General features: G+C 38.4%; 1 protein-coding gene across 14 annotated transcripts in view; it reads right to left on the reverse strand.

Annotated features, from left to right (window-relative positions):
• The window catches only part of tjp1b (tight junction protein 1b), a 112,893-nt gene that overhangs the window by 24,506 nt on the left and 60,727 nt on the right, over positions 1–27,660 (reverse strand). For 12 of the 14 annotated variants that reach the window (XM_077516190.1, XM_077516191.1, XM_077516178.1 and 9 more), the window contains one exon: positions 27,350–27,491. In XM_077516190.1, the coding sequence (XP_077372316.1) occupies positions 27,350–27,491 (142 nt within the window). Of the gene's footprint in view, positions 1–9,244; positions 9,612–27,349; positions 27,492–27,660 lie in introns of those variants that run through there. The other 2 variants (XM_077516187.1, XM_077516188.1) reach the window with 2 other exon arrangements.

Here is a 27,660-nt window from a genome sequence, read left to right on the forward strand (position 1 = left end):
ACAAACAACTGGTGCCAACACAAGCCTCATGGCACAAGGCAGAGCCAATGCTGGCAGCCCTTAGGAGACGCTCGGGCCATGCTTGGGGGATTATGACCACGCAACTTGGGAGCAGGCACAACACAGATGGACCGTCACACAGATGGAACACACAGCTGAGAGTAGGGCTGGAAATTATGGCCTTATAATAAAATCCCAGATTTTTTTTTCCCTCGAAAAATCCGGTTCTCGATTGTAATCGATTATTTTTTGTTCATAAGTAAAACTAAAAAAAAAAAAAAAAAAAAATTAAATGTCAGTCGCAAAACGCCCCACAAACACAACCTCTGTAGCATTTTAAATGTTTGACTATGTAACATCAATAAATCCACAAAAATAAATGTTTGTTGTTCTTTGTCTGACAATCCAAACAAGAACCAATTCCAAACCACTCACCAAAGAAAGAATGCCACTTAGTAAAATAATTCCTCTTTGCCATCTTGTCATGATTGTAAAGAATGCATATTAGCAGGTTACCGATCCACAAAAAGAAAAAAAAAAATGCATTTTTGAATTTGATTAACCAATTCCTCACCACTTCCCACACAGAAAACAAGTAATGCACAATACTGTTATTCAGCTACATTTCTTATTAATAAAAAAATGATAATCTGTTTGGTCATCAACATATACTTAACAAGCCACAAAGATGGAGGCTTCATTTTTTTATTCAGTTTTCAGTAGCATTAAAATGAAGTGTGCAAGCTCCCCAAAATGATCTTGGCAACAAAAAACAAACAAACAAATATGTCCATCTGAGGCAGTATAGTAGCCTACTGATCAGCAGAATAGAGTTTTTGTGAAGTTGTAGAGTTGGGGGAAAGGGCAAAAACTTTTGAAACCGAAATGTTTACATTTTCAAATGATCACTTCTACAAAAATCCAAGGGAAACACAATCCATGGTGAGCTAAAACACACCGGCAGTTTATGCAAATATGGAGGGCCTGATAACCAAATTATCATCAGGTCTGCACTAACAGAGCTATTTGAACAAGCATTGCTAAAAACTAAGAGCAGAGGACCTTAAATCAGTTCATCCCACAAATGACTAAAGTTACACGAAAAGGCATCTCCAGTTTAACGACACCCCGTTCATCCAGCAGCAGCAGCAATGCGTGACGACACCAATCGCACCAAGGAGCAAGCGGTCCACACCTGACATCTGTCTCTCTACCCAGAGACGTTAATTGTGATCTGAAATTATGCTTTTGTAGTGATGTTACGATTGAAGCAGATGCTCGAGACAAGTGTCGAGCGCTCACGGCAATAAGTGTCTCGATATGTTGTTCCGATGCTGTGTTTAATTCGGTGGAAAAATCACGTGACCGCGGAAGTAAAAAGGACGCTTTCTCATTGAGGCCTCTTTTGTCCTGTCTGGAAGAAATCAAAGCCAGGATGGCTTTAAATTTCTTGAACTTGAATGAGAAGAAAACAGAAGTTATGGTCTTTGGTCCCAGCGGCTCTTCCCATCCTGCCGACTTGGGTCCTCTGGCACAGTATTTGAAGCCAACAGCCTCAAACCTGGGTGTCAAAATGGACAGTGACTTTAAACTGGACCAGCAAATTGATGTATAATGTATTTACTTGTGCCCTGCGATTGGTTGGCAACCGGTCCAGGGTGTCCCCCGCCTACTGCCCAGAGCCAGCTGAGATAGGCGCCAGCAGCCCCCGCGACCCTTGTGAGGAATAAGCGGTCAAGAAAATGGATGGATGGATGTATTTACTTGTAAAAAAAAAACAAAACAAAAAAAAAAACCTGTATTCACACTTCAAAATGTTTGCTTTGTTCTTGTTTACTGCAAAACGGATGTTTATGTACAGCACTGTATACAGCAACGCCTGTTCTTAAAGCGCTTTATAAATAAAGTTGAGTTGAGAGGAGGAGAGCTTTTGCTCGCATTGTAATTGAGAACGAGGAAGGGTGCACTTAATGAGTAATATTTACTTGGAGAAAAATAAACTAGGAAAGTGTTATCGCTCCAAAATTAAGTGTTCCGAGTACATCTTAGCAGTTTTTGTTTGTTTGTTTGTTTGTAATGAAAAAAGTACTGAAGGCTTGAGGAACAAACCCATAACTTTAAGATTGGGTGACAGCCACGATAGGACCTGAGCCACGCCACTCCTGCTGTTGCTGGTGTCAGGTCCTCGTACATCGAGATCGTGTTTTTACTACTTTTCGTCACCAGAAATACTTTATCCTATAGTGACAAACAGCAAGACTAATTGGCTCACATGATAAGAGTGTCTATCTACCAAGCTCAAGGTCTTGAGTTCGCTCCTACACTTTAGTATTTTTTTGTTTTAATAAATAAACTGGTAAATTGTACCCAAAACCCTCCTTGTAAAATTTACAATATATTTTTTTCTCGTAAATATCACTTCCCTATATTTATTTTACAGTGACGGTGAAGTTAGATTAATTCGCAATTGCACATATTGTAGGCACTCATTCACACACTATACACTGATTTATAATATAAATCAAATCACCAAAAATATCTTCTCCAAAGACAGAGAGGTCATATATAACCAACTGAAACCAAATGCTGCATAAATGATGTTTTGAATGAAACAACCAAATCCCCATCCCAGTGTCACAAGCATTTTATTCAAATACCATCATCAGTTTTCTGTTGCACAAGTATTTCACTTTTTCCATTTAAAACTGACACAACAGTGTCTTATTTTTAATGACGCTTTGCCCTTTTGCTGAATGTAAATAAAATATATTTTTGTCCAGTAGATGTCACCACACTGAATTGTGTCAAATACCTTGAAGCACTGAACCATTTCAATACAATTGCTTCAGTGGTACAGCAAGCAGTGGTGAAGCAGTGTTGTGACTCACCACACTGATTCGTGGCAAATGCTTCATGACACTGAACCATTTTGACACATTGCTTCATATTGATTCACTGCTTCAGAAAGCTTCGGTTTCTCCATCACTAGCGTTATGGCGCTACCTCCCAATGCATTCTCTGCCACGCATGCAGAGGCGAGAGACGTCCTTTCCGAACATGCTCCTTCAAAATGGATCCCTCCCCTGCAACTCTCTCTTCACACGCTCATGGGATTGAAGCAAATCCCCTCGGGCTTGGCAGCGACCTGTGTGGGATCTGCAGTTCCGCTATAGCATAGGACTGCTCTGTGCTAGTGAACATCCATCCGCATTGTAAACTGCTGTATTGGATTTAACCCTCAAATTGCCATGTTGGTCTGAGTATCATTTTCTCTCGGCGAGGGGCATTCTTTTACCAACTTCGCCATTTCATTTTCATACAGGGCTCAAATTATGCATGAGTGACATCACAAGAATGAACTGACATCTGCAGTTGAAAACAAAGCGCGGGTTTGTTTGGTGATGTTTGTCATCTGCAGCGAGAACAATAAAAGCTAATTCAACTGTGATGTGAAAGGTTGGCAAGTTGCTTTTCATTCACGGGAAACTAAGCGATTCCCCTAAAACAAGCTTAAAGAGAAATGTGTGAACTTTTCACTTCAAATAAATCTCGACCAAATGGGAGAGAAGAGTATTTCTTCCTCACCACTTACAGGAAAAACATTGCTCACTACATGTTATTGAAGGCTGACGCTATCCTTCCTCTTTACAATGCAGCTGCCGTTCCCGGTCACATTGAGCAGACGGGTGTCACAGCCAATGACATTAAGAGACTGTACATTACGCCTATGCTGTATCAGGTATTCATAGAGCAATGTTTCATAGTGCATAACATGACCTGAAAGCTCAGAGGACAACACACCTGTGACCTGGGTCAACCTCAGACCACAGAAACACTTTAGCAGCTTTATCCTCATATACCTGATAATAATCACGACCATAACGTTAGATACCCCGCACAAATGTTCAGACTCAATAAAACTGGCATCATAAAGGGTGAAATCATACGATGAGTTAATATTTTAACATAATGTCATTGTGGTCTTCTTCAGTGATATAATCGGTGTATTTCATCAAACTAATAATATCACTAATATTCATTTAATCTTCAACACCACCTGTGCAGCTACATAAGCTAACAGAAAATTACATTGTGACAATATGCTCCAAATCCTAAAACACTGATTTCACATTCTTTTTTAACAGCCAATTCGCCTCTCTATTAGAAACACCACTGATTTATGCACAGCCCAAGTGCATACATATGACTCAAGCAGTCGATGGAGCATTTTCACTAAAGGTTTGCGTCGCCTTTGCACCGCGCTAACTGGTAAAAATGGAGCAATCCGGGAACGCCTAATTCACTAAACACACACAGATGGGGAAATCCGTCACTAGAATGCGCCACTGTGCGCCGGTGTTATTTGCGTGTATGTAAATTAGGCAATTTGCATACATTTGACACAAAATATGCCCACCCCAATGCAAATAAGACTCATTGATATAAAGAGTCTAATTCACTAATGCCAGCGCAAATAGCCACACCGAGTTTGCGTGATGCAAATAATGTTTTTTGAAAGCATGTATTAACCTGACGCAACCTCGATCCCCGGGATCATGACAGCAGTGCATGCCTCGCTTTCTGATAATGTCATCTTTCTTCCAACTGTTACTATAACAACCATGTTCTAGGCGCAAATCCATTGCCATGTGTGGTAAATCAGGTTCAAATTTGCTCCAAGCTGTCAGTTTTGTGGGCGTGTTTGCGCCGGTATATGATTAGACCAATATCCTTAGTGAATAGGTGGGTAACTGGGCGCAGACTGCGGGTGCAGTTGTGGTGCAATATTTCGTGCTATTACCGGACGCAGCGCATTCTTAGTGAATATACCCCAATGTTTGTTAACACTCAGCATAAATTCAGCAGTATGATCAAACCATTGGCCATTAAAACCAAACTTGGTCAGGAACTGGGAAAATCATCATGTTCGTCAAGCTTGACAGACACACAGTACATGTCTCCGGCAAGCGGGACGAGTTAAATTTACATTGCTGAGGACACAGTCAGGTACAAGGGACATATTCCACACAGTCTGCCCTCCGATAGGGTAACACTACTTTTACATGTGTATGTAGAACAGTTTAAACCAAAAATGAGGACTCAGGATTAATGTAACAAATTAACAAATATCAAAAACATATCGATATCACGATATTAGCCAATGCAATATGCATATCACAAAGAAATGTCGTAAGTTTCATATGGAATTGTATGCTTTTATCTGAATTTGACCAGTCAAACTTAAATGTGCATCACAATCCAATAATTGAACATTATCAACGATAATTACAATTAATTAACGAAGAAAACATTGAGCTTGCTTATTTTGCCACATGAAAAAAATGTCATGCTTTCATTAGATAATAATGTTATTTCTTTAGGTACATGTTAAATATCGCAATAATATTGATATTGCAATACTCAACATCTATATTGCATGTTTTTCAATATCGTGCAGCCCTACAAAAAATGGTTAGAAACCATGTCACAGTTTGTTAATTCATGATTTACCATAACAGAAAAACACAAGCCTTGGTCAGTTGAACATGAGGGACGCATGTAATAATTGTTTCTAGGGGTGTTAAAAAAAAAATCGATTCGGCAAAATATTGCGATACTACAGCACGCAATTCTCGAATCGATTCAATAGGCAGCCAAATCGATTTTTTTAACATCCATTTTTTATGGAAAAATATTCAACAAAAACGTCTTAACTTTCACACCTTAACCATGGAAGAATGTTATATTAATGCAGTGTTTCCTCAGGGCCCCCTATCTAGCCTGTTTTCCATGTCTCACAATTCCCAATGCAGCTGATTCCAATGACAGCTAATCAGCAAGCTCTGGAGAAGGCTGATAACGATCCTCACCTGCATTGCAATTGGGAGACATGGAAAACAGGCTGGATAGGGGGGCCTGAGGACCGGAATTGAGAAACACTGCATTAATGGAACATTAAGCCATAATATTTGATTCCAATGTTGTTCAAACATGAAAAATGTTACAAACGGTTTGTTAAATACAGTGGCTCACAGTTATAACACTGAAGTTTCAGATCAATAAATAATATACATTTTCATACAAATCTTACAGTGTAAATGTATACGTTTACTGAATGGTATTTTCTACATTTGAGTTAAAAAAAATCGCAACAATCGACTTGTAAATTCATATTGGGATTAATCGGTATCGAGTCGAATCGCGACCTATGAATCGTGATACGGATCGAATCGTCAGGTACTAGGCAATTCACACCCCCTAATTGTTTCCCTCAATTTTGCTACAAGTAGAAGATCAGGCAACCATGAATGGGCTATATGAGCACATACCACATTGGAAGAGATTGTTGTTGAGTGTGACAGTTCAGACATTTCTGTTCAGTCTTCACATTTTTAAGGATGTGAGAAAAAATTTTGTTACGGAGAGAGAAAATCTAAGTTCAGATTTTTGAAATTACTCCCATTATATGATACAGGGATTAAGGAGATTTTTTTAAATTGCACAGTATAAAGCACCGAATGTAAATAAATAGCCTAATATGTTTCTACATTTGAATAGCTTGCAATGTCAGTTGGAAGACTTTTTTTTTTCCACCGTTCCAATTATGAATGTTTGCTCCACAAATACAGTCAATCACCGCATACTCACGGATCAGCACCAACCTAACTGAATGTTTATCAACTTTTAATTTTATTTTTTTGTTAAACCCTCACTGCCCCCTATCCCCCAAGAATAGCTGGGGTCGACTGCACAGACAACTACAGCCAATTGCAGCTTGAGATTTTCTCATTGATATTATTTACACCACACCACCCAACCCATGGCTGGAGCTGTTGATCCTAACCAGAGCCACAGAGCAGGAAATCAGCTCCAGCACTCAATCAAGCCCAGTGGAAGTTATCAGCAGGCCACACGGAGCCGAGGAGGGCAGGAATGTGCTGATAAGCGGAGCTGCTGACCTGCACCCTGTCTCGTCTCTGTCATAGTGTGTGGGATGAGGACAAAACTGTCAGTGAAAAGCACCCATGATGAAAGCTGCATTCTACATCACACAGAAGGAGGTGGTTTGTGTTGATTGGTGAATACAGTAACAGGATGTCCAGAGATATTTCTCTTGATAACACCTCGTGTTTTAACTGAGGATTTCCGAGCAATTCACAGTCACGGGCCATCTTCTGTATTACTGTAGCCACAACTGTAATATGCTGTGGAATCTTAAAAGTCAAACAACTCAATCCCTTCCCGGAGCTAGTTCTTTGATGTTTGCTAAACTGAGCTCCCTTGAGGTATACCAGATGTGCTAACGTCTGACCCATCAGTTTGAAGGGTACCAAAATCCAAAGAAAAAGCTAAACATGCTTCCTGAATTAATACTGTGGTGTTTGCAGTTATGGTTTAGGGAGATTTGTTGAAACTGACATTATGCAAGATGACAGTTGAACCTAGCAATTTTAGATTCACATTGTTGCTGATTTTTGGGTCAGTGCCTGAATGGAACAACCTTTGGGTTGTTCAAATATTACGTTCCACTCACATTCAGGCAGAATCCTCACATCTTCAAAAACACTACTTTCCACGGAATCAAACAAACATTTCACGACTTTATTTTATGCTTGGTTTCAGAAGTGCTAAAGAAAATTGTTTTGATGTGGATGTCAGAAGACGGAGAATGTGCATAAAATTGATCTGTAACTGCTTCTCGTGCCAAATGGTTTCTAAGTAGACGTCAATGTATGTTAAATTGGACTTAAGAAGCCAGAACACAACATGAAAGTGTCCTTCAGAAACCACAATGACTCAGAAGACTACTACTGCGCACATGACAGCCCAGGGAGACGTCAGTTACAGTCCAACATGTATGGCTACCCTTGAAGCGGCAACATAGTCTCTATGTCTTGCGGAATGCATCCCATGACAACACTCAATTATTTCCAAGACAACTGTGAGTTTAATTAAAACAGATATCTGCAGTTTGTGCGCTCTACTCAAGCCAACATTGGCTATTTGTGGATGTTTTGGTGTCTGTCTTCCTGTCAGCGCAACAATTGATTCATGGACAATTTGCATTTTGCTTTGTCCACTGAATTGTATAGATCTACCATCTCATTAGTTCAAGTCCCATGTCAACAAATACGCTTTTACAGCAGCAGTAATTAGTCATACTCGCGCATATAGTTAAAAGTAGACACAAAATAGTTTTACTTAAGGCTCTAGTACATCATGTATCATCTGTTTGTGTCCAACTCATACCAGATGAAATCAAGTGTTCATAAATAGAGCTGGTAGGCTGACTAGTGGTTGAGGAAGTGCTTGATTCCATGTGCAGAAGAGACTGCAATGTAAATATCAAGTTCATTTAATCAGGGCAGACAACATAATGATCGTGAATGAAGTGATGCAGTACTAGGCAACTATATAGGCCTCTAGATCACTTTTTTTTTTTGATCAACTGAGGGTGAGTCTGAGCAGTACTTTGAGCAGATTTGGGAAATAAAACAAAGCTTTAAGAAAAAGCAAAGGAGCATCACTTGACAATTATTGAATATATTGTTAATTGAAAAACAACTTTACAAATGGCTTAACCTGCAATGGTGATTGCCAACATTCAACAGGTGACGACTGTTGTCCGATGGCTCGAGCACTGACAACATTTGATGCAATCGTAACGTTCGGTCTGGCAGCTGCCTGCAGAACTGGATGCCCTACTGTACAAATAACGGAACACGCTGACAGAGACAATCCCGTCAGCTAAAGAGCTAATGTTAGCACACCGCTATCTAGCTGTGCCCAAAGACCCTCGTAAGGTTTACTATACGACCACCTAAACGATGCGAACAAGTGTTCGACCTTCGCCTTAAAACTTAAATGACTATACGTCATATTTCGGACTCGTCAACCAACCACTCTTGGCGTCACATGGTTACCGCACGACACTTCCCAAACGCCCCCCCCACCCCCCCACCCCCCACTCTCCCTTTCGTTGGTCAAGTCAAGCCCCCTTTGCTGGCCGACATTTTGTGTTAGCAGCTAGGCTAGCTGCAACCGGCTAACGGTTACCTGCATGAGCGCTCCCCTCGATGACAGCTTGACCGAATGACATTTAATGACACACGAGAATGGTATAAAAGGATACATACACGGAGAAGCAGCTGCCATTTCGTTTGTGAGCGAAGCGGGTTGACTGACTAACCCGCTTAGCATAGCGCGTATATACAGTTTACTAGCACTGGGGTCGCTAAGTTACCTCCACTGGCACCGTTTTCGCTCGCTCGTACCCGCTGGGGGGCATGCGTCCTATCCCCTCCTACGGCGGGAGCCGCAACAATGGATACATCCACAAACGTATTCACCTTGGCAAAGACGGCGGTCCGTGTGGCGCGCTTCTACCCCACAAAAAAAAAAAAAAAACGTGCGCCGGGAAGGAAAGGTCCTTGCGTGGCTCCAGAGCAGCAGCAGCTGCCGCACTGCAATGGCAGGCAGGCAGGCAGTAGATGATGCCTTCCTTCCTCGCTTTCCACCCCCTCTGCGCGTACACTTCGGCTGGCTTGCCCGACACGGTGACAGTGACAGGTTCGCTTGGAATAAACCATTCGGGCTAGTCCGCGGGGGGTGATGCGAGTAGGGATGTCGAGGAGGCGGTGCACGGCAGCTGCAGTACAGCAGCAGTAGCGGCAGCAGCATCACCCCAGCACCATTCCAGTTTGAGAGCTGCGCAGAGGAGACAGAACTCACGCGGAGCTTTTAACCGCCTCTGCTATTCGTTTGAAAACCCCACCATGTGTGGTGGAATGGATGCGACTGCATCCAGCTCGAATTGACTGATATCAAGAGCATCCAAACGCGGTAGCCTAGTGTATGTTATGGAGGATCCAAAGTCCAAACGGCCATAAATAAATAAATAAATAAATAAATAAATAACACACAGGTGAAAATAAAAACGGACGAAAAAAAATGTAATTCAAAAATGAAATACAAAAAAAATATATAAATACAAATAAGAACAACAACAAAATACGTATACATAAATAACGAAGAAAAACTAAAAATGAATACAAAATTAACAAGATTTAAGGATAAGTATAAAAATAAATGTGGAAATTAATGCAAAAATAAATATATAAATAGAATTAAATACCATTTATTTCATACAGACAGTTTATATAGGGACTAGACACATATATATTCTTCTATTTTTTTAGGTCCGTTTTTATGTTCACCTTTATTTACTTTACTTTATTTTGGCAGTTTTGGTCTTTAATAGTTTTTATTTTCACTTTTAGTTATTATTCTGGCCGTTTTGGTTCTCCTTAGTATATAAAGCATGTGACGTGTATTCCAAAAAGTTTTTCATGTATTTTAAGATGCAGACTGTATGTTAGATGTATAATTATGCAGAGAAGGTAGATTTAAAATCCACCCTACTGTCACGGTGCTTAATACTGCTTCCCATGCCGTGTACAGCTTTAATCGATATACAGTGAGATGTAAATTGTGCATTGCACCAAACCGTCCTCTTATGAACTGGAGCGGCATCTCCAGAAGTACTGTACCCCTTTCTCTGCAGCACCCACTCTTGTGCCTTTTATCACGATCAGAGATTGTGTCCGCTCCTGTCACCTCTACCTCTGGCACTAATGAGCATGGGAGGTAAGATAACGGTTGAATCCAATGCTGGGGGAGCACAAAGGTCCTGCAATGTTGCTGACGTAAGGAGACTTGCCGGAGACTCCATTGAAGGATAACAAGGAGCGAAGGGTGGGGGCGTCTTGGAGGGAAGAATGCGAGTTGGCCAAGGTCATATAGGATGAGATAAAGAAAAGCAGTCTTATTGATCTTATTGATACCCCGTGGAGAAACAAAATAGGACCAACAAGAGGATATAGAGCTAAACAGTTAATCAAATTGAAATTCATGTACGTGTGTACATTTTGTTTGTTTATACAGTCTAGATAATTTCAATGCTTAAAAGGGGACGTCAGCTCACAATGTCTTCACGATAACATGTTCTATGCGGCCCCAATAGGCTAAACATGGATTAATATTGTGTCCGTAAAATCTAAATGAAATAAAAATCCACCTGTTTTAATCCATTTTAGGCGGCGGCCATTTTGCCACTTGCTGTCGACTGAGAATGATGACATAGTTGCTCAGGACTCACGGCTCCGGATTGCGAACATCACATGATCAAACCCACCTGAACATCACATGACCGAACTCAGAAAACAGCTATGCCGTGATTGGCTCTTACTTGAACCCTGAGCAACTGTGTAGTCATTTTCAGTCAACAGCAAGTGGCAAAATGGCCGCCAACTTGGAAGGATAAAAACGGGTGGATTTTTCTGCTTAATTCATATTCCACAAAAGCAATATTAATCAGAATGTCGTATTTAGATGACAAGAGGCGCATAGAACATGTTCTTGTAAAAAAGAACATTTTGCAAATTCTAATTGAAGTAAATAATGGTTCATTTGCTTTTATTTAACATAAGCCTAACCTACAAACCAAAACATGTTTATTGTAAAACAAAGTATTTTTTTGGCTTGTTTTAGTTAAAAATACATGGGAATAAGACCTTGAAAAATAATTACCTTCTAGGTAGTAATCACTATATTGAGGGAAATTTTTTTTTACTATTAGTTTTTTTTTGTTGTTGTTAAAAATCATTCCACTCAAATGTGCAGGGTACAGCACAATTCATGTCTTTTGGCCTACACCCTTAAACAGTTATAATAGGCACACCTTGGGCCACTAAACAGGATAGTGTCACTGTGCAAGACCAATGGCTCAAAGTGATCATCTGTTATCATGCAGTACAGCTGAAGTATTGGAGCAGAAAGGCCCTGTGGAAATGCATGAAAGCAAACTTTTAAGAGTCTGTACAGCTTTGACGTGAGCTTAGCGCCGCTTTATCTTCCTCTGTTGAAGCCCTTGAAATACCCTCTGCTCAAGCTACAACGCCGTTTGCCTCACTGGCTCTGACAGCACGGAGGGAGTTTCACATGCCGTGCAACACAACAATCTTAGCCTCCCTCCTCATCACCATTTAAATCCCAAACCGAACTTGCTGGGCCGAATCGCACGTGTCACGTCAGGGTGTGGTGGTGGACCCAAATGCAGGGAAGCAGGGCAAGGAGGCAAAGAATGCGTTAAAAAAAATGAATAAACAAAAACAAGGAGGCAAAAAAGAGCGACAAACTAATAAACCAAAACAAAGTCCAAAAGGTTAAAACAAAACAACGCATGGAACAGAACCAGCAGCATGACATGAGGAAAATGACAATGAATCGACACAAACAGAGGGGAGACAAGAGATTAAATACACGCACACTAATTGCCACAACGAGACACAGCTGGGCAAGAAACAAGTGGCAGAGGGTTTTGATAGGTTGACACACGAGGAAGTCAGGCAAACACGGGTGGGCAGGACAATGTTTGACGAGACAATGGGAGACATGCAAAGAAAGCAGAACATAATAGATCATAACAGAAACCTAAAGGAACATGATGACAAACTCAAACAAAACCCACTCAAAACTAGAACCCTGACAAAAGCAAAAAAAGAAAAAACAAACCAAAACCCAACCCAAACCATGACAGCACGAGTGGAAAAAAATGAGCCAATTATTAATTGTCAGCAAGTCAGCTGCCCCCGATGGTGAATGTGTCACCTGTTAGAAAACGGCGCACTAATCAAAGATCGGTGTGGCTGCTACTATCAAATAACATGGTAGTTGTTAAATGTAACGCGGCAGCAGTAAGGTGAAATAAATTCGTATGATCTGTCCATTTGCAGGATAGCAGTAGTAAAAAAATAATGCTAGCTCCCATAAAGGTGCGCTCACAGCAGCTCTGTTGTCCTTGCTCTCAGTTTTTGCCCTCTTGCATGAAAATCACCCCACTGGCTTGACACACAGCTTGTAACATCAGGACAGAAATTCCTTTCACAAGCCTTCAAAACGCATCCCACGCTGAGAAACAGACAGAGGTCCACGATCTAGGAAGCATAAGCTACCTTGTAAAGTCAGCAGTAAAAAAAAAAAAAAAAAAAAAAAACACTTATCAAACGGTGCCTCCGTGCGTAGGAAGATGCAACGTGCCCTTGGCGGTGAGGACGAACAGCTGTAAAAATGCAGCAGAAACACATCTCGGTTTGGTGGCCATCCTTCTCATCGAAGTCAATCTAATTTCTAATTTTGGATTTTAAAGCATTTGAGCGCTCCATGTTAAAAAAATAAAAATAAAATAAAAACTCCTTTCAATAGCATTTCATATCAACATTTTTCTTGATGGGCTAAGAAAGGGGTCAGCAACCTTTATAGTCAAAAGAGCTGTTTTAGGGCAAATAAACAAGAGAAAAACAATCTGGAGCAACAAAACATTTGAACATTGTGATGAGCAAAACAGTGTGTTCGTGTTAGTCTAATGTACTGAGAGCTGCACCGTAACTGAAACATATGCAGCATCCAATACTTTGAGATTCATTTCCTTCTACCTTTTGTCTTCCGTTTTTGGATTTTATTTTTTTGTTGTAATTTTTCATACATTGATAGACTTTTCTTCCTTTTTGTCAAATTTCTGACAGTTTTGGCAATTTTATTGACAATTTGTGGTAATTTGTCTGCCTCTCTCCTCTTTTTGGACATTTTATGGCTTTTTAAAAAAAAACCAATTTTCTTCTATCTTTTTTGCTATTAATTTTCTGACATTTTTGGCAATTTTATGGGCATTTTATGGTAATTTTTGAGATTTCTTCTTTCGTTTTTGGCCATTTCATGGCTAGTTTTTATACATTTTTTTTTCCCAGTCTTATATAGATTTTCTGACTTTTTTTGGGGGCAATTTTGTGGACGTTTTATGGTAATTTTCGGTATTTTGTCTTTAGTTTTTGGACATTTTATGGTTTCTTTTTGGCTTTAAAAAAATTATTACAATTTACAATAAATTCCGTGATTTCTTCTTTTTTTTTCATTTTATAGCTACTTTTCACATTTTCATTTCTGCCATTTTTGTCAATTTCATGGACATTTTATGGCAAATTTCTGCCCTTCCTTATTGGGCATTTTTTTTCTTTTGTTTTTGGCCATTTTATGGTTATTTTTTGTACATTTTCTTTCCAGCTTTATATCAATTATCTAATTTTTTTTGCCAATTTTGTGGACATTTTATGGTAATTTTCAGGATTTCGACTTTTGTTTTTGGCCATTTTATGGTTATTTTTTGTAAAATAATAATAATAATAATAATAATAATAATCATAATAATAAATAAATAATAATTCCAGCCTTATATAAATTATCAGATTTTTTTTTGTTGCAATTTTGTGGATATTTTAAGGTAATTTTTAAACTTTCTTTTTGGCTTAAAAAAAATTCTTACATTTCCAAACCTGTATTCACACTTCAAAATGTTTGCTTTGTTCTTATTTACTGCAAAACTGATGTTTATGTACAGCACTTTGTATACAGCAACGCCTGTTCTTAAAGCGCTTTATAAATAAAGTTGAGTTGAGAGTTAAATTGTGCTGTAAAATGTAGTTCAATGCTAATTTTCTAAATGACGCTTAGTAAAGCACATGTAAAAGTAACATAGTGACAAAAACATTACAATGCACAAATCCAGTTTTATCGACTTCTAGATTTAAAAGCTAAATTCAGAAACAATTCGCTCGGAGAAAAACGCATCTTCACTATTTCTCCAGATAATACCCATAATCTCAATTTCTCCCCCTCCCAGAAAGCAACAGCTGAGCTCAGACTGATCAGGTGACTTGAGATAACCTCACGTCGCTAGCCTGCCGATCATGTGACACCACCAGGCTGTGCTGTGAGTGCAGACGTCCCAAATAAATCTCCGGGGATCCGACAACGTCCTCGTGTATGCTAGCAAAGAAGCAATCACCCAAAGTATGTTTATCCTTGCTAAGCTAATAAAGAACAACAATTCCAATCAGTTAATGTCAATGCATGTATGGCAGCGAGGTCTTCACAAAACAAAATGTTGTGTTGAGTTGTTTGGTTCTGAACATATTACCAAACGACGACACTAAAGAGCAACATGATGCTTAATTCTTGGGGGAGGAAATAACAGCTTTGGGTGTTTATTATTTAAAGTGACGGCTGAAAATATTGGCAGCGGATTGATTATCTATATTCACTGACTGCAGTTACCTCATCATATAAAACCCATGAAAACTCACTGGGAAGGCTCTGTTCTTTAAACAGCCCTCATGATGTTAACTACTGCTTATTGTTTTTTATTTCCTCGGAAAATGCCTCGCTTTGGTGATAAGGATGGATCAGCAGTATCGTGGCAGACCGTGTTGAGTAATAAGAATAGTAAAGCAGAAAAAAGACAAATATATTATACTGCAGAAAGAAGAAACAATGAGTCAGCAAAAAAAATGTACACTGTATTAAATAATTTATGAATCCAAAATCCAACCAGTGCAATATTCCTGCCAAGAATCTATAGTCCAAATTCCTCTTTCTTGACACTTTAAACCCATTTTATTGAAAATGAATTACATCCTGCTAGGCACTAACGCGCCTTTTATGGCTTCATGGGAACCTCCTTTTCTTTATGACGTCCTCTGTTGTGACATCTCAGGGTGTTCCTGAGCATCTAGCAAGTAAAACTCTGCCCTCTGCAGGACTTCCGCTGACATTTAAGCCTTGGCTGACCATGTCAAGCCCCGTGAGAGCAAATCTATAAGAAGACGGAGCGGTGCAGGGAAAACAAGCGTGAAAAGGATCTGCGTGATTTCGACACGGTGCGCAATGAAAAGCCGTGCGAAACAACGCGGGGAGACGCAGCAAGGAGTCGGGTTTTATTACCCGCTGGTCTGCAGGGATGGACGTTCCGGAGTCGAAACAGCATATGGTTGCCTCCCTGGGCGTCAACGCACATGCACACATGTCCAGCGACACACGTTTCATGATGCACGCACGCAGAAGCAACAACGCAGACGTGATTTGGTGATGCACAGCATGGACGCGCTTTCATTTCATTCATTGAAGTGAAGAAACAGTTCATATGTTGGACTCATCAATTGGGGTCTATTATAAAATATAAATGTGATATTTGAGATGTATGTCATCCACAACAGTCTATATCTACAAGCGAGTTAAATTTGACAAGAAATTTTAATTTAGTTTTAGTTATTGTCTTTTGACTAAAATCAATGAAAGTTGTCATCATAATTTCACCTGGTTGTATTTTAGTTTTAATCCAATTGTAGCCGACTAAACTGGAGCAATTTTAGTCGACGTAATAAAGATTAATTTAGTCGACGAAATTGACAATTTAGTTTAGTTTCTTTCAGCATACATTTTAACGTTTATACGGTAAATGATAACACACCTATTTGTAACTGTAGTTCAACACGCATTTAAGACATTTAGCACAACGGCTTTGTTTTATAGCTGTCAACATTAATTGATTAATTGACAAGTAATTGATGATCAAATTAAATGATACCCATTTCAATAATGGAATGATTGTTTGGAGCCATTTTTTTTTTTTTTTAAATTGTCCAAATCCTCTGATTTCAGCACGTCAACAGTATTTGTTCACGGATTTCTGTAGTCCTTTATGAAAGAAGACGGATTATCTCTGTGTTTAATCGAAATATGACATTTGCAAACATGTTTATTTACTTTGGAAAACAATGACCGAATCTGTAATTTCCCTTTTATGAATCACTATATGAATATGAAGTACGAATGAATTGTTAATAAACAGTAATCAGGATAAAAATCCTTTTGTAATGCATTTTAATGCTAAATTAAAATGAATCCAATTAGTTGATTAATTGATTGAATAACAGATCGATTAATAGTTTCTAAAAATATTTGATCGTGACAACATTGCTTTGTTTCAATGAAACATGTTGAATTGATAATAATATTCCATCTTAAAACTTAGTTTTCACCAAAATAAATAAAAAAGTGCATAATTGCCCGAGATTAATCTTACATCTGCACAATGAATGTAAACATGTTTGAAGTGTAGTGAACAGTTTCTGTGCGGTTCTTTTCTCCCACTTGCATTTCATTCCTTCTTCGGGTTGGATTTTGTGAATTTTCGTCACAGTTTTGTTTTCGTTTTATTCATTGACAAAATTGTCAGTCAATTTTAGTTATCCTTATTGTCTCTATGATTGGCTTCTATTTTAGTTTTTGTTTCATTTTCCTCTGAAAAAAAATTGTGATGAAAAATATGATGATTTTTTACATTGGTGTCCTTTTTTTTTGCCATCAATTTGATTTGTACAAATCGTTCGAATGGTTCAGAGTTACATTTCATGACATGCTGACCAATAATGTACAGTAAATGTGAAATATGTGAATATTAAAGTGCAGTATAACGTTAACTATCTCTAAATAAGCCACTATAGGGGTTTAACTAAAACCGATTTGAACCGGCAAATTTGCTTTGTTTTGATATTTTAGATGTGATTGCATCACATTGAACCAAATTGTTCCACTTAAAAATGTACCATCCCATGTATCAAAATACTAAGATAACAATTGTCTTACATTAGCGAGATGCACACCCCTAATCTATAAATGCCACATTAATTTAACAGTACTGACAAGTTGTAAAACGATTGAATGGAATCGTAATCCCACTGAAATGAACCGAATCGAAATGTTCCACTATAAAATGAACTGTCCTTGAAACGCATCGCACTCCATTTATCGAGATACGTATTGACGTGTCTTTTGTTGGAGGAGTGCACTCCTCTACCAATTTATTATTTTTGACCTATTTGTATTTTCTTTAACTCATTTACTCCTAAAAACGTATAAATACATTTTTTTATGTTTAACGTCCCAAAGACGTATTTATACGTTTTTGTTTTGTGTTTTTGTTTTTTGTTTTTTTTATGCTAGAGCATACAAACGGCTTTGATGGAGCCTCTCGTGAAGAAATGGTAATTATTACAAAAACGACCAGCAGGTGGCAGTAGAGTAAAGGAGATCAACCAGGGCCATGTTGAAAAAAAGCTCAATTACTCACAATTCTAAATAGATTTGTGACTATTGATTAAACTTAGCTATATTCTAATGCTAATTGCTGCAAAACAGAAACAGATAGAAATAAACTTTTTTTTTTCCCTGATGAAAGAAGAGACTTTAAATTCAGTCAAATTCATGCAAAAATTCAAAAATTCATGCAAATTGAGTCCAAATCCAGTAAAACAGCCGGGAGTGAAGGGGATTGCTTCTGTGAAAATGACTGGGAGTTTAATGAAAGGCAGGGTCACTCAATATTTGTCGATTCAGCCATTTGTATTTTCTGTTTTGGTGTTTTCTGATTCTATTCTAATAAAGACATTATGAAATAACTAGAAACGACACTTTCATGATTATTAAAGAGCAAGTCAACCCCAGCATTTTTGTTTTGAAAATAATATGTTCTATGCAGCTTCCCTCGTAGTCAAAATATGGTATTCTAGCATATTTTTTCGAGCATAGAGCAGCTTCAGAAAACAGGTGAGCTGTGATTGGTTGTTGCCTGAGCCCTGAGCAACTGTGATGTCATCTTCAGTTGATAACGACAAAATGGCCACCCCCTGAGCTGGATAAAAACGGCAGGATTTCGTTGCATAACTCATATTCCACAAATGTAATACAGAATGTCATGTTTAGACTAGGGAGGTCACATATAACATATAGTGTCAAGAAATGTTTAACTCATTCACTGCCATTGACGGAAAAAGACGTCAAATGAATTATGAATTCCACTTTAAAGAATTCACATAACAAGAAATCTGATGATGGCTTTTTGCTAGTATTGTACATCATATTATTACCCTTTCTTATATTACCTCATGGCATTTATATGTCATTTTATAGACTGCCCGTCAAGCCAAAATACATTAATCTGACTACAGCAAAGAATGTGTTCCTCATCATCATCAGCATAGCGTCAATTGATCGATTGTTTTTTTTTTTTAGGACAACCTTCCTCATGCTTCATTCGTCATGCTCGACTTGACCACCATGGCCACCGTCTTCGTTCTCGCAAACATTACATCATCCAGCTGCTTGTCCTTCACTTGACCCCCAGTCAAGTGCTCCAACGGAGGGGAACTAACATCAGCGGGCACTTGTCGAAAATGCCAAATCATAAAAAGAGGTTGTTGTGGGACATAAATAGATCCATGCTCGTGTAGGCAACGGAACATATTACGTGATGTTGGTTTAGTGCTACATTTTCACCAATCTGGACGCTGATGGCGCTTACTGTCCAGCTCTGCCCTATTGTTGTAAATCACCCGTGTAAGGCAATAGAGTCGTTGGGATTTATGTGGTTTTTAGTCTTCTCTCATATAATGATTTGTTGGATATGAGGAACACAATTGAGAAGCACGCATTTTCCTTCAATCTCCCCCTGACAAGGGAAGCCTCCTCCAGTTATAATCCTTCAAGCAATAAAATAGGGAAGAGATTCCTGTACTGGGGAAAGCAATTTCAGAAATCATCTTCGTTTCCACATTTATTTAATTATTTACAATCTAAAAAATATAACACATTGGCTGCGCAATAACTGCTGAAGCAGTCTATGTACTACAAGAACTACAAAATGAAGGCTTTTCATTGAAAAGGAGATTTGAGTATTTAAGTAACTGATATTGATAAACTATTAAGCAGGCAGCACACGTTTCCAGATGCCATCACACATTTGTGTCACCATTTGTTGCTACTTGCTAGGCTCGACTTTATGGTAATGCTGGGTATCGATTCTCATTTCCTGAATCGATTCGATTTCCATTCACAAGAGTTCAGTTCAATTCGATTTCCTTTTTTTTTTTTTATTCGATTCACTTCACTTCAATCCGATAATGATTAATTATGGAACACCAATTCATAAATATCGAGGACAGGATAAAAACTCCACAAACATTAAATTACGAAATAAATTTTGCGGAGGCAGTAACTGCTTAAATGATTTAGTTTATTATTGAAAGTAAAACGTGTTATAATCACTTACATGAACCACAAACATTGACACCAGCAAGGATGAGATGGAAATATTAGATTGTTTTATTCTAATTCATTAATTGTTAATATAAATTAAAAAGATTCTGAATTGTCTTAAAGTGCAATAAGTCAGGTCTTTCATAAATGTAAGAAAATACTTTCAAATTGTATTGTATGTGAACAGTGAATTTCAAGAAAAAAGTAAGATAAAAAAAAAAAAAGGCCTTTAAAATTCTGCTGTCACTTTATTTACTGTTCAATTAATTTACGGTAAGAAGAGATAGTAAAATAATTGATTCATGCTTTTATGAATCGATATCAGGCTCGAAATGGAAAATCGATTCAATATCGATTATTTGATTTTTCAAACCCAGCCCTACTTTATGGGGCTCAACTGGAACTGCACCACAAAACTAGAGCTAGCTGTTTTACCGGTTGTCAGCCACATAGTATTAATTCAATAATTATCTCATAAATGAATAAATAAATAAATAAATAAATAAATAAATAAATAAATTGAACATGAAAATGTGCTGGAATCAGTGCATTGCATAAGTACTGTTAAACAATGACAAGTTTTAAACTAATTAATTGTGCAATATTCAGTAATTAATCGAGATTAATCACAATTTAATCACATTTTTACTATGTTCTACAAAGCTTGTAACTGATATTTATTTGAGTAAAATATTGGAATTGACGCAAAATCTCTTTGAACCATTCGAGCATCCGTAGGCCGCGCACAAGTTCACCATAGGGTTGGTTGCTGATTTATCAACTGTTTGACCGATTTTCTAGGTTACACTCATTGTTTTCTAATTCACTTGCACCTGTCCTCCACCGCAAGGGGCGCACTTCAACGTGACGTCACACTGGAAGGGTCTAATATGCTGATATTGTCGAGGGAATGAATTTGTCGTTTACATCTGAAGGCCATGAGCAGATGGCAGTGACATGGCAGCACAAAGGCTAAAATAAAATAGAATTAAAATACATAAATAAATAAATTTACTGGAAGCAGTGCAGCTGAGTAACCTGGCAATAGCACAGTAATTTGATCGGGAAAAGGCGGGACATTCTGTACAATAAGTCAAGATGATTGGATGATGCGACATTCTACACGTTTGTATTAACCAATCACGGCCATGGGTGAACATTTCATCTTCGTTCTTGTCGAAGGGGGGAAAAGCAGGAACATCCTACCAGCTAGAAATGCACAAAGCGCCTTTCGCTGTTCAACATTCAACAAGGAAACGGTGAGTCATTCTGCGAGAACAGAATTAATCCATTCGGCCATGTTGGGTTTGTTTGTTAGCCCCAGCGTCGGCGCTGACTTCCTGGTTTCGTCACAGTTACATATCCCGCCCCCAAACACAATGTCACTCTGTGATTGGTCCGAACCTCTCGGAACGGTTATCTGCGGGAGCGGTACAAGATGGTATTCTCAGGAGATTGTGAACTCACAAAAACCGCGAGAATTCATCTTGCGAGAGCAAGGTTAGCAGCCGAGAGGAACGCTAGGAAATGTTAAAACAGACTGTTGGGAATAAATTAATTAATGCGAGGCAGACTACTGTATATCACTTTTATGATTCATTCAAGTAAGAATGGGGCCTTTCCATCAAGCCGCCATTACGTGAAACCGCTATAAAGTCCAAGTTGCATGTAAAGACTCCACAAAGTCACCATATTGCGACACGACGGATGCCTTCAGTGACCTGCCATATGTCCCATTGGAGGACAGATAATAGACAGGCGTTGCGCCTCAGTCGTAGCCTCCAGAAACGTGCTCAACATCTGCCGTCCCCTCCGAGCAGCCTGTGTTACCACACACGCAACCTTTGCATGCATCACGGATGGCCAACTCCGCCTATTTTTTTTTAAACATACCGACCCTCCAACCATCTCTCTTTCGCTCATGAAAAAAAACACATCCATTCTCTGACTGTTCTTACGCAACAGTCCCGTTTCACCTCGAGAAAATCAAGCGCTCCTCCAATCGCAGAACCCCCCCAACTCTCCCACCTTTCAATAAGGCCTCCGACAGATAAATCTCTCGCTCCTAGCTCCTCCCCCTCGCGTTCCACAGTCCTCGCGCATGGTTCGCCCTCACACACCTTCATCACATGGGACAACCTCGCTCCGACGGGTCCCGAATATGCAGATTGGCTCATTCGGCCGGAGCAAATGCATCTGCAGCACTTTCTGACTCTGACTGAGAGGTGAATAAATGCTTACGCTGGGCTTTTTTTTTTTTTTGGGTGGTAATTTAGAAGGGATTGCTTCATCTGACAATTTGCAGCTATGATGCAATTACAGGAGAGCATTAGAGCATGCAGTATTCATGACAAGATACCATGACAAGAGTGAAGGCATACAGTGGTGCCTTGAGATACGCGTGACTGCAGACTTGTGAGTTTTTAAGATTCAAGTAGTTTGGACAATTTTTTGCTTTGTCTTCACAGCTGAAATTTGTGATACGAGAGCAAAACTGCCAAAATTCAAAATAAATAAATGACTAAAAGTGAAAATAAAGTTTTTTTTTAATTAAATGAAATAATAAACGGAAATAAAAACAACAAAATATATTTATATGCATAAATAAATAGATAAATAAAAGTAAAAATAAATACAAATGGGTATAAAAAAATCTGGAAAAAAATGAAATAAAAACAACAAAATATATTTATATCCATATATAAATAAATACAAGTAAAATAAATACAAACATAATAAACAAGATTAAAAAAATAAAAATAAATTTTTAAAATAAATGTTGAAATAAATACAAAAATAAACATCTAGATAGAATTATATATCAATCAATAAATAAAAATGTTCTGCTCTCACATTTATTTATTTATTTCATGCTTCAGACGCTCTGCCAAGATGGACTGTTATTCAAATGAGGGGGCGGTCCTAAGTGTGTCTTGGGTTGGACTCCGCCGTTGCAAACTGCCTTTCATTGGTCGAGTGAGCGGGTCGGCGAACAAAGAAGTCTCGCCGGCTTGCATTGGAGAGCTACAGCAATGGATGACTATCATTAGTCATTTATTTATTTATTTAGTCATTTATTTATTTATTATTAATTTTGGCAGTTTTGGTCCTCCATAAAAGAGTGCATGAATGTGTTAGACATAGACATGTGGTGCACCATCTCAAAGATAACAAAACAAATTAACAATGTAGTGAAAATCTGCATATAATTGATGCTCATTACAAATTCATTCGAGATTTTTTTTTTCAAACCCAAACATTTCTTCAAAAAATGGGGGTTGAAGAAAAATTGGGGTTGCATCAGTGTGTGCAAACGACACGTATCCGGGGGTCCAACTGTATGCACAAGCATATATTCTTTATCCTCTGTGAAGAGTGACTAAACTTCAGTCATGCATCTGCATGACTTTGTTATACTGCCCCCGGTGGCCAAGTCACAGCAACAACAAGGGCTGCAGCAAATTAATCAAAAGCAGCCAAATAAGCATGAGAAAAAAAAATCTGTCATATCAATTCTCTGGCCGTTCACAGGGAATTAAGACATTTGTCATATTGGTGCAATCCAGAAAAAAACAACAACACAGAACCATCTAAATGCATTTCCCTGAAGCACCCAGCAGCACAGTTGATGCTGCTGTTTTCAAATTGTCCAAATCACTGCAATCACAAATGCATCCGGTGCATAAAAGATGGTGGTTTCCCTCTCTGATGCATTTTCTGCAGCCTTAGCATTAAAATCTGATTCAAGCTCTCAGTGAACACACGCGCCGCTTGCCAACACAAATGACAGCAGGAGTGGGCCAGGTGCCAAAGTCCTACTTTGACTATCAAGAGGGAAAACTTAAAAAAAAAAAAAAAAAAAAGCAATCGATACAAACCAAAGTATTACACTACTATTGATTATTTTATGCTTGCTGGTGGTAGTTAAGTGCCTGCATCGATTCACTCCTCACATTCCCAAATTAAACGTTCACCAGCCTAATTAAAAACTAACACTTGACCGATATGGATTTTTTTTTTTCATTGCAAAATTTTGCAATACAGTAAGGCATAACTGACGTTTGTGTCTTCCTCGTTGTTATGTCTGCGTGAACTACTGTTCCCCAAGCGAGTATACACACTAGTGACGTCACCACTTGGGGGCGTTGCAACACGGAAGTACTTCTATGTTGAAAAAAGTTAAATAAATCAATATAGGAGTGTATTCTTCAGCTCTTATGCATGTTTCGTAGCTATACTAACTATTTACTGCCAATCAAGCCATACATGTAAAATTAAAGGAGCCTTCCTTTAAAGGTTCAATTTCTTCAAAAATAATTCCATTGCAAAATATCACTTTTAACAAACTTAGCATTCATAGTTTGTGCTTCAATGCCACAGTTAAGTAGTTGGTAGCTATTGTAAAGATGTCTTGTAAAACACTAACCCAGTATTCTGCCAAAAGTACAACTCACAATATTATTTGGATGTAAGAGAACATAAGAACAGCTTTTTAAAAAAAAAAAAATCCAGAATGCAAAACTCGATTTCACGATTTAGCAAATTTTTAACGATTCGATTTTTTAAATGACGATTAATCAAATAAACTCTGACAGGTGGCTCGGCTTCAGGTCTGCATGTGTTGTGACAGGAAGCATTGAAGACTGCTCGTCAAGCTCAGCATCCTGCAGTCTCATCACTCACTGTGCGGCCGACCGCTCCTTCCATCAGCTGCATTTGAGTCTGGCTACGTCAGCAACTTTTCCTCTAGTGCGTACGCACGCACACAGACTGGACTGAGAAATATACCGAAGAAAAAAAGCCCGGTCTCGGGTGAGATAGTGGCCTCTTGAAGGGTCCAGTAAGTGTCAGGATGTAAAGACAAATGGCTACAAGGTGGTGTGTCTCCTCCTCGGAACACAGTGGAGCCTCTACACTCAAAACACTTGTTACTAAACATTAAAATACAGTGGTGCTTTGAAGTACACGCTGAATTTGTTTCGTGACCACACTAACTAAAAACACTGAAAACTGCCGCATCTTCATTTTCGTGCTCTGGCAAGTCTAGTTTACTGTGTTTACAAATTTGGCAGACCACGCTGCGCCAAAGCGTTCTGGCGGACCAAAGGTGTTTTCTTTTCCACGCCCCTGCCGACACACTAGATAATAGACGAGACTTTAGACCAGGTGAAACCAGATCTAAGTTGTGGCGCAAGTGGGTGTTCATAAATATGACACCAGCATGTAGCAAAACCTCTGAATCATTGCAAAAATCAATTAATTGATTATAATTATTATCTTCATTTTAAAACTTTTTTTTTTTTTTTTAAACATACCACTGGGCTGTGGCACAGCTATTCCAAAGGGTGGGGGCATGTCCACTAGTGTTAATTTCGTCAACAAAAAATAAACAAAAATAATTTCGTCACCGGACTAAAACTAGACTCGACTAGACTAAAACCCTCATTAATAAACAATAACTGGGACTAAATCAGTATACATTTTCGTCAATTAATGAGGATGAGATGAAAAATGTCCTTCACTTCATAAAAACTGGACTAAAATGGACATTTTAGTTCATGAACAAAAACGAGATGAAAATTATACGATTTTTAAGATCTTGTCTCTGTTAAACTGTGACGTCTGTGACACTGTCATGTGACTAGAATACAAATCACAATAACATATGTAGGAATGTTGAAAGCATTCCCACAATTTCAGCATTCCCACAATAACTCTGCCACACACAGTCATGAACAATCATTGTGGAAGGCGGGAACTAAATACTGTACAAGCAAACTGACAAGAGAATGAGTGGTTCTGCATAGTATGAGAATACCAGTCACACTTCCCCATTCAGATAAGGGCTTATGTTCGTTAAGTACACATGAAATCAAGGCTAAAAGCATCCACCTCCATCATATCACTGCAATGCTTCTAATAACATTTGCAATGTAGGTCTTTTTTACTCTGGAGTTCAGAGTTCACTTTTTTTTTTTTTTTTTTACATAGATAATGTACGCTGTCAGATTTCCAGTGCTATAATACTTCTACCGTTTTTAATAAATCAACATGTCAGAGAGCAGATTTAAGCTCTGGGCCTGTTACACACATATCACACCACCACTAAGCTTTACAGAGAGGGACGATAAACACTCAAAGTGGTATTACAAATACTGTAACATTTTTTTTTTTTCCCAAAGCACAATCTCTCCAAACACAGTTTTAAGCATTTTTTTGCTGACTGCTGGTTTTAATCTTTTATCTTACAGTCATTCAAATCCCCAGAGGCCGCAACACGATTGCTGACCAATGCTGATATCAATAATTCAAGCAGCTCAGTTTTTTCCATCCTTTCTTTTTTTATGTACTTTAATGAGGTGGAGCATTGAGCTGAATTCACAGTTAGCTTAGATGTCAACCCCAAATTACTCCCCTGAGGCTTACACCACTCTACGCTTCCATCTGGCAACTACAAGGAAGTACATTGATCTGCATTAAGACTCTTTTTTTTTTTTTTTTTTCCATTTTATTTTTTATTTGAAACAATGTCCTAGGTTGGGACCAGGGTTAATATAGTTTTGCAATTTTCATTTTATTTTTCAGAGTGATTTTCATTAGTTTTAGTTATTTAATGAATGCCTAGTTGTAGTGTAGTTTTAGTTAGTTTCAGTATTAGGTTTATTTTTATTTTATTTTATTTTTTATTTTTTAAATGTGTATTACTTGTGCGCAATATTTAAAAAACACCATGGGAGCGACATCATCTGAAGAAGCTTTTCTGTTTCTGTTTCAAACATCCTTATTCAAGTTAATATCAAAATAAATCTACTTAAAATCACGTTTAAAAATCATCCTCAAAGGCTCATGCATTAAATTAATTACCAAAGACTAAAACGAAGGACATTTTCACTATAATTATAGTTAGCTTTAGTTAGTTTTTTTAAACATAAAATGTAATTTCAGTTTCCGCTTTTTAAAAAGCATTTTCATTTTTATTTTATTTCATTAACGAAATTGTTTTGTTTTGAATTTTAGTTTTAGTTTTAGTTGGGAAAAAGCGAAATAGAAAAAAAAAGGTATTGTTTGGACAAAATGTGGAATTTTTAGACAGGACGTTAACAGCTTTCATGTAATTATTTGATAGCATGATGATAATATAATCGCACATCTAAAATCATGTAGGTCTATTCAGGTGCACTACTTAATGTTAAACTATAATTTGTGATGTCACATGAATGTCCAGTTTTCGACTCGGCGGGTGCAAAGACTTGGACTTTTTTAGTGGGGTGTGTTAAAATAATGATAGTAGTTAAAGATACGGGACATTTGTCATATGTGCGCTATGACGCTAAGTTTCAATATTCCATTTTAGTTGACTTACATTGGAGTCCAGGAGGTCGATGCTGTCCAGGCTTTTGCTCCTGTGAATTCGGCCCTTTATGCGGCGGAGCGACGGCTTGCCCTGAACGGTGCTCGCAGAGGAGGCGGCTGTGACGGAGCCAGCGGTCGGACTGGGGTGTATCCTGAGGTCAGCGGGACAAATAAAAACAACATCCCTCCATCAGAGCACGGCAAAAAGCAATCCAATACATTTGTGTCACAGCGGGACGAGCGGCCTGAGGCTACCCAAAAGGAAGAACAACGCGGTGGGGACGTTCTTGCTTGTCCAAAGGCCACGGTACTACTCGCATG

This window comes from Festucalex cinctus, chromosome 3, assembly GCF_051991245.1.
Source record: "Festucalex cinctus isolate MCC-2025b chromosome 3, RoL_Fcin_1.0, whole genome shotgun sequence".
Taxonomy (NCBI): Eukaryota; Metazoa; Chordata; class Actinopteri; order Syngnathiformes; family Syngnathidae; genus Festucalex; species Festucalex cinctus.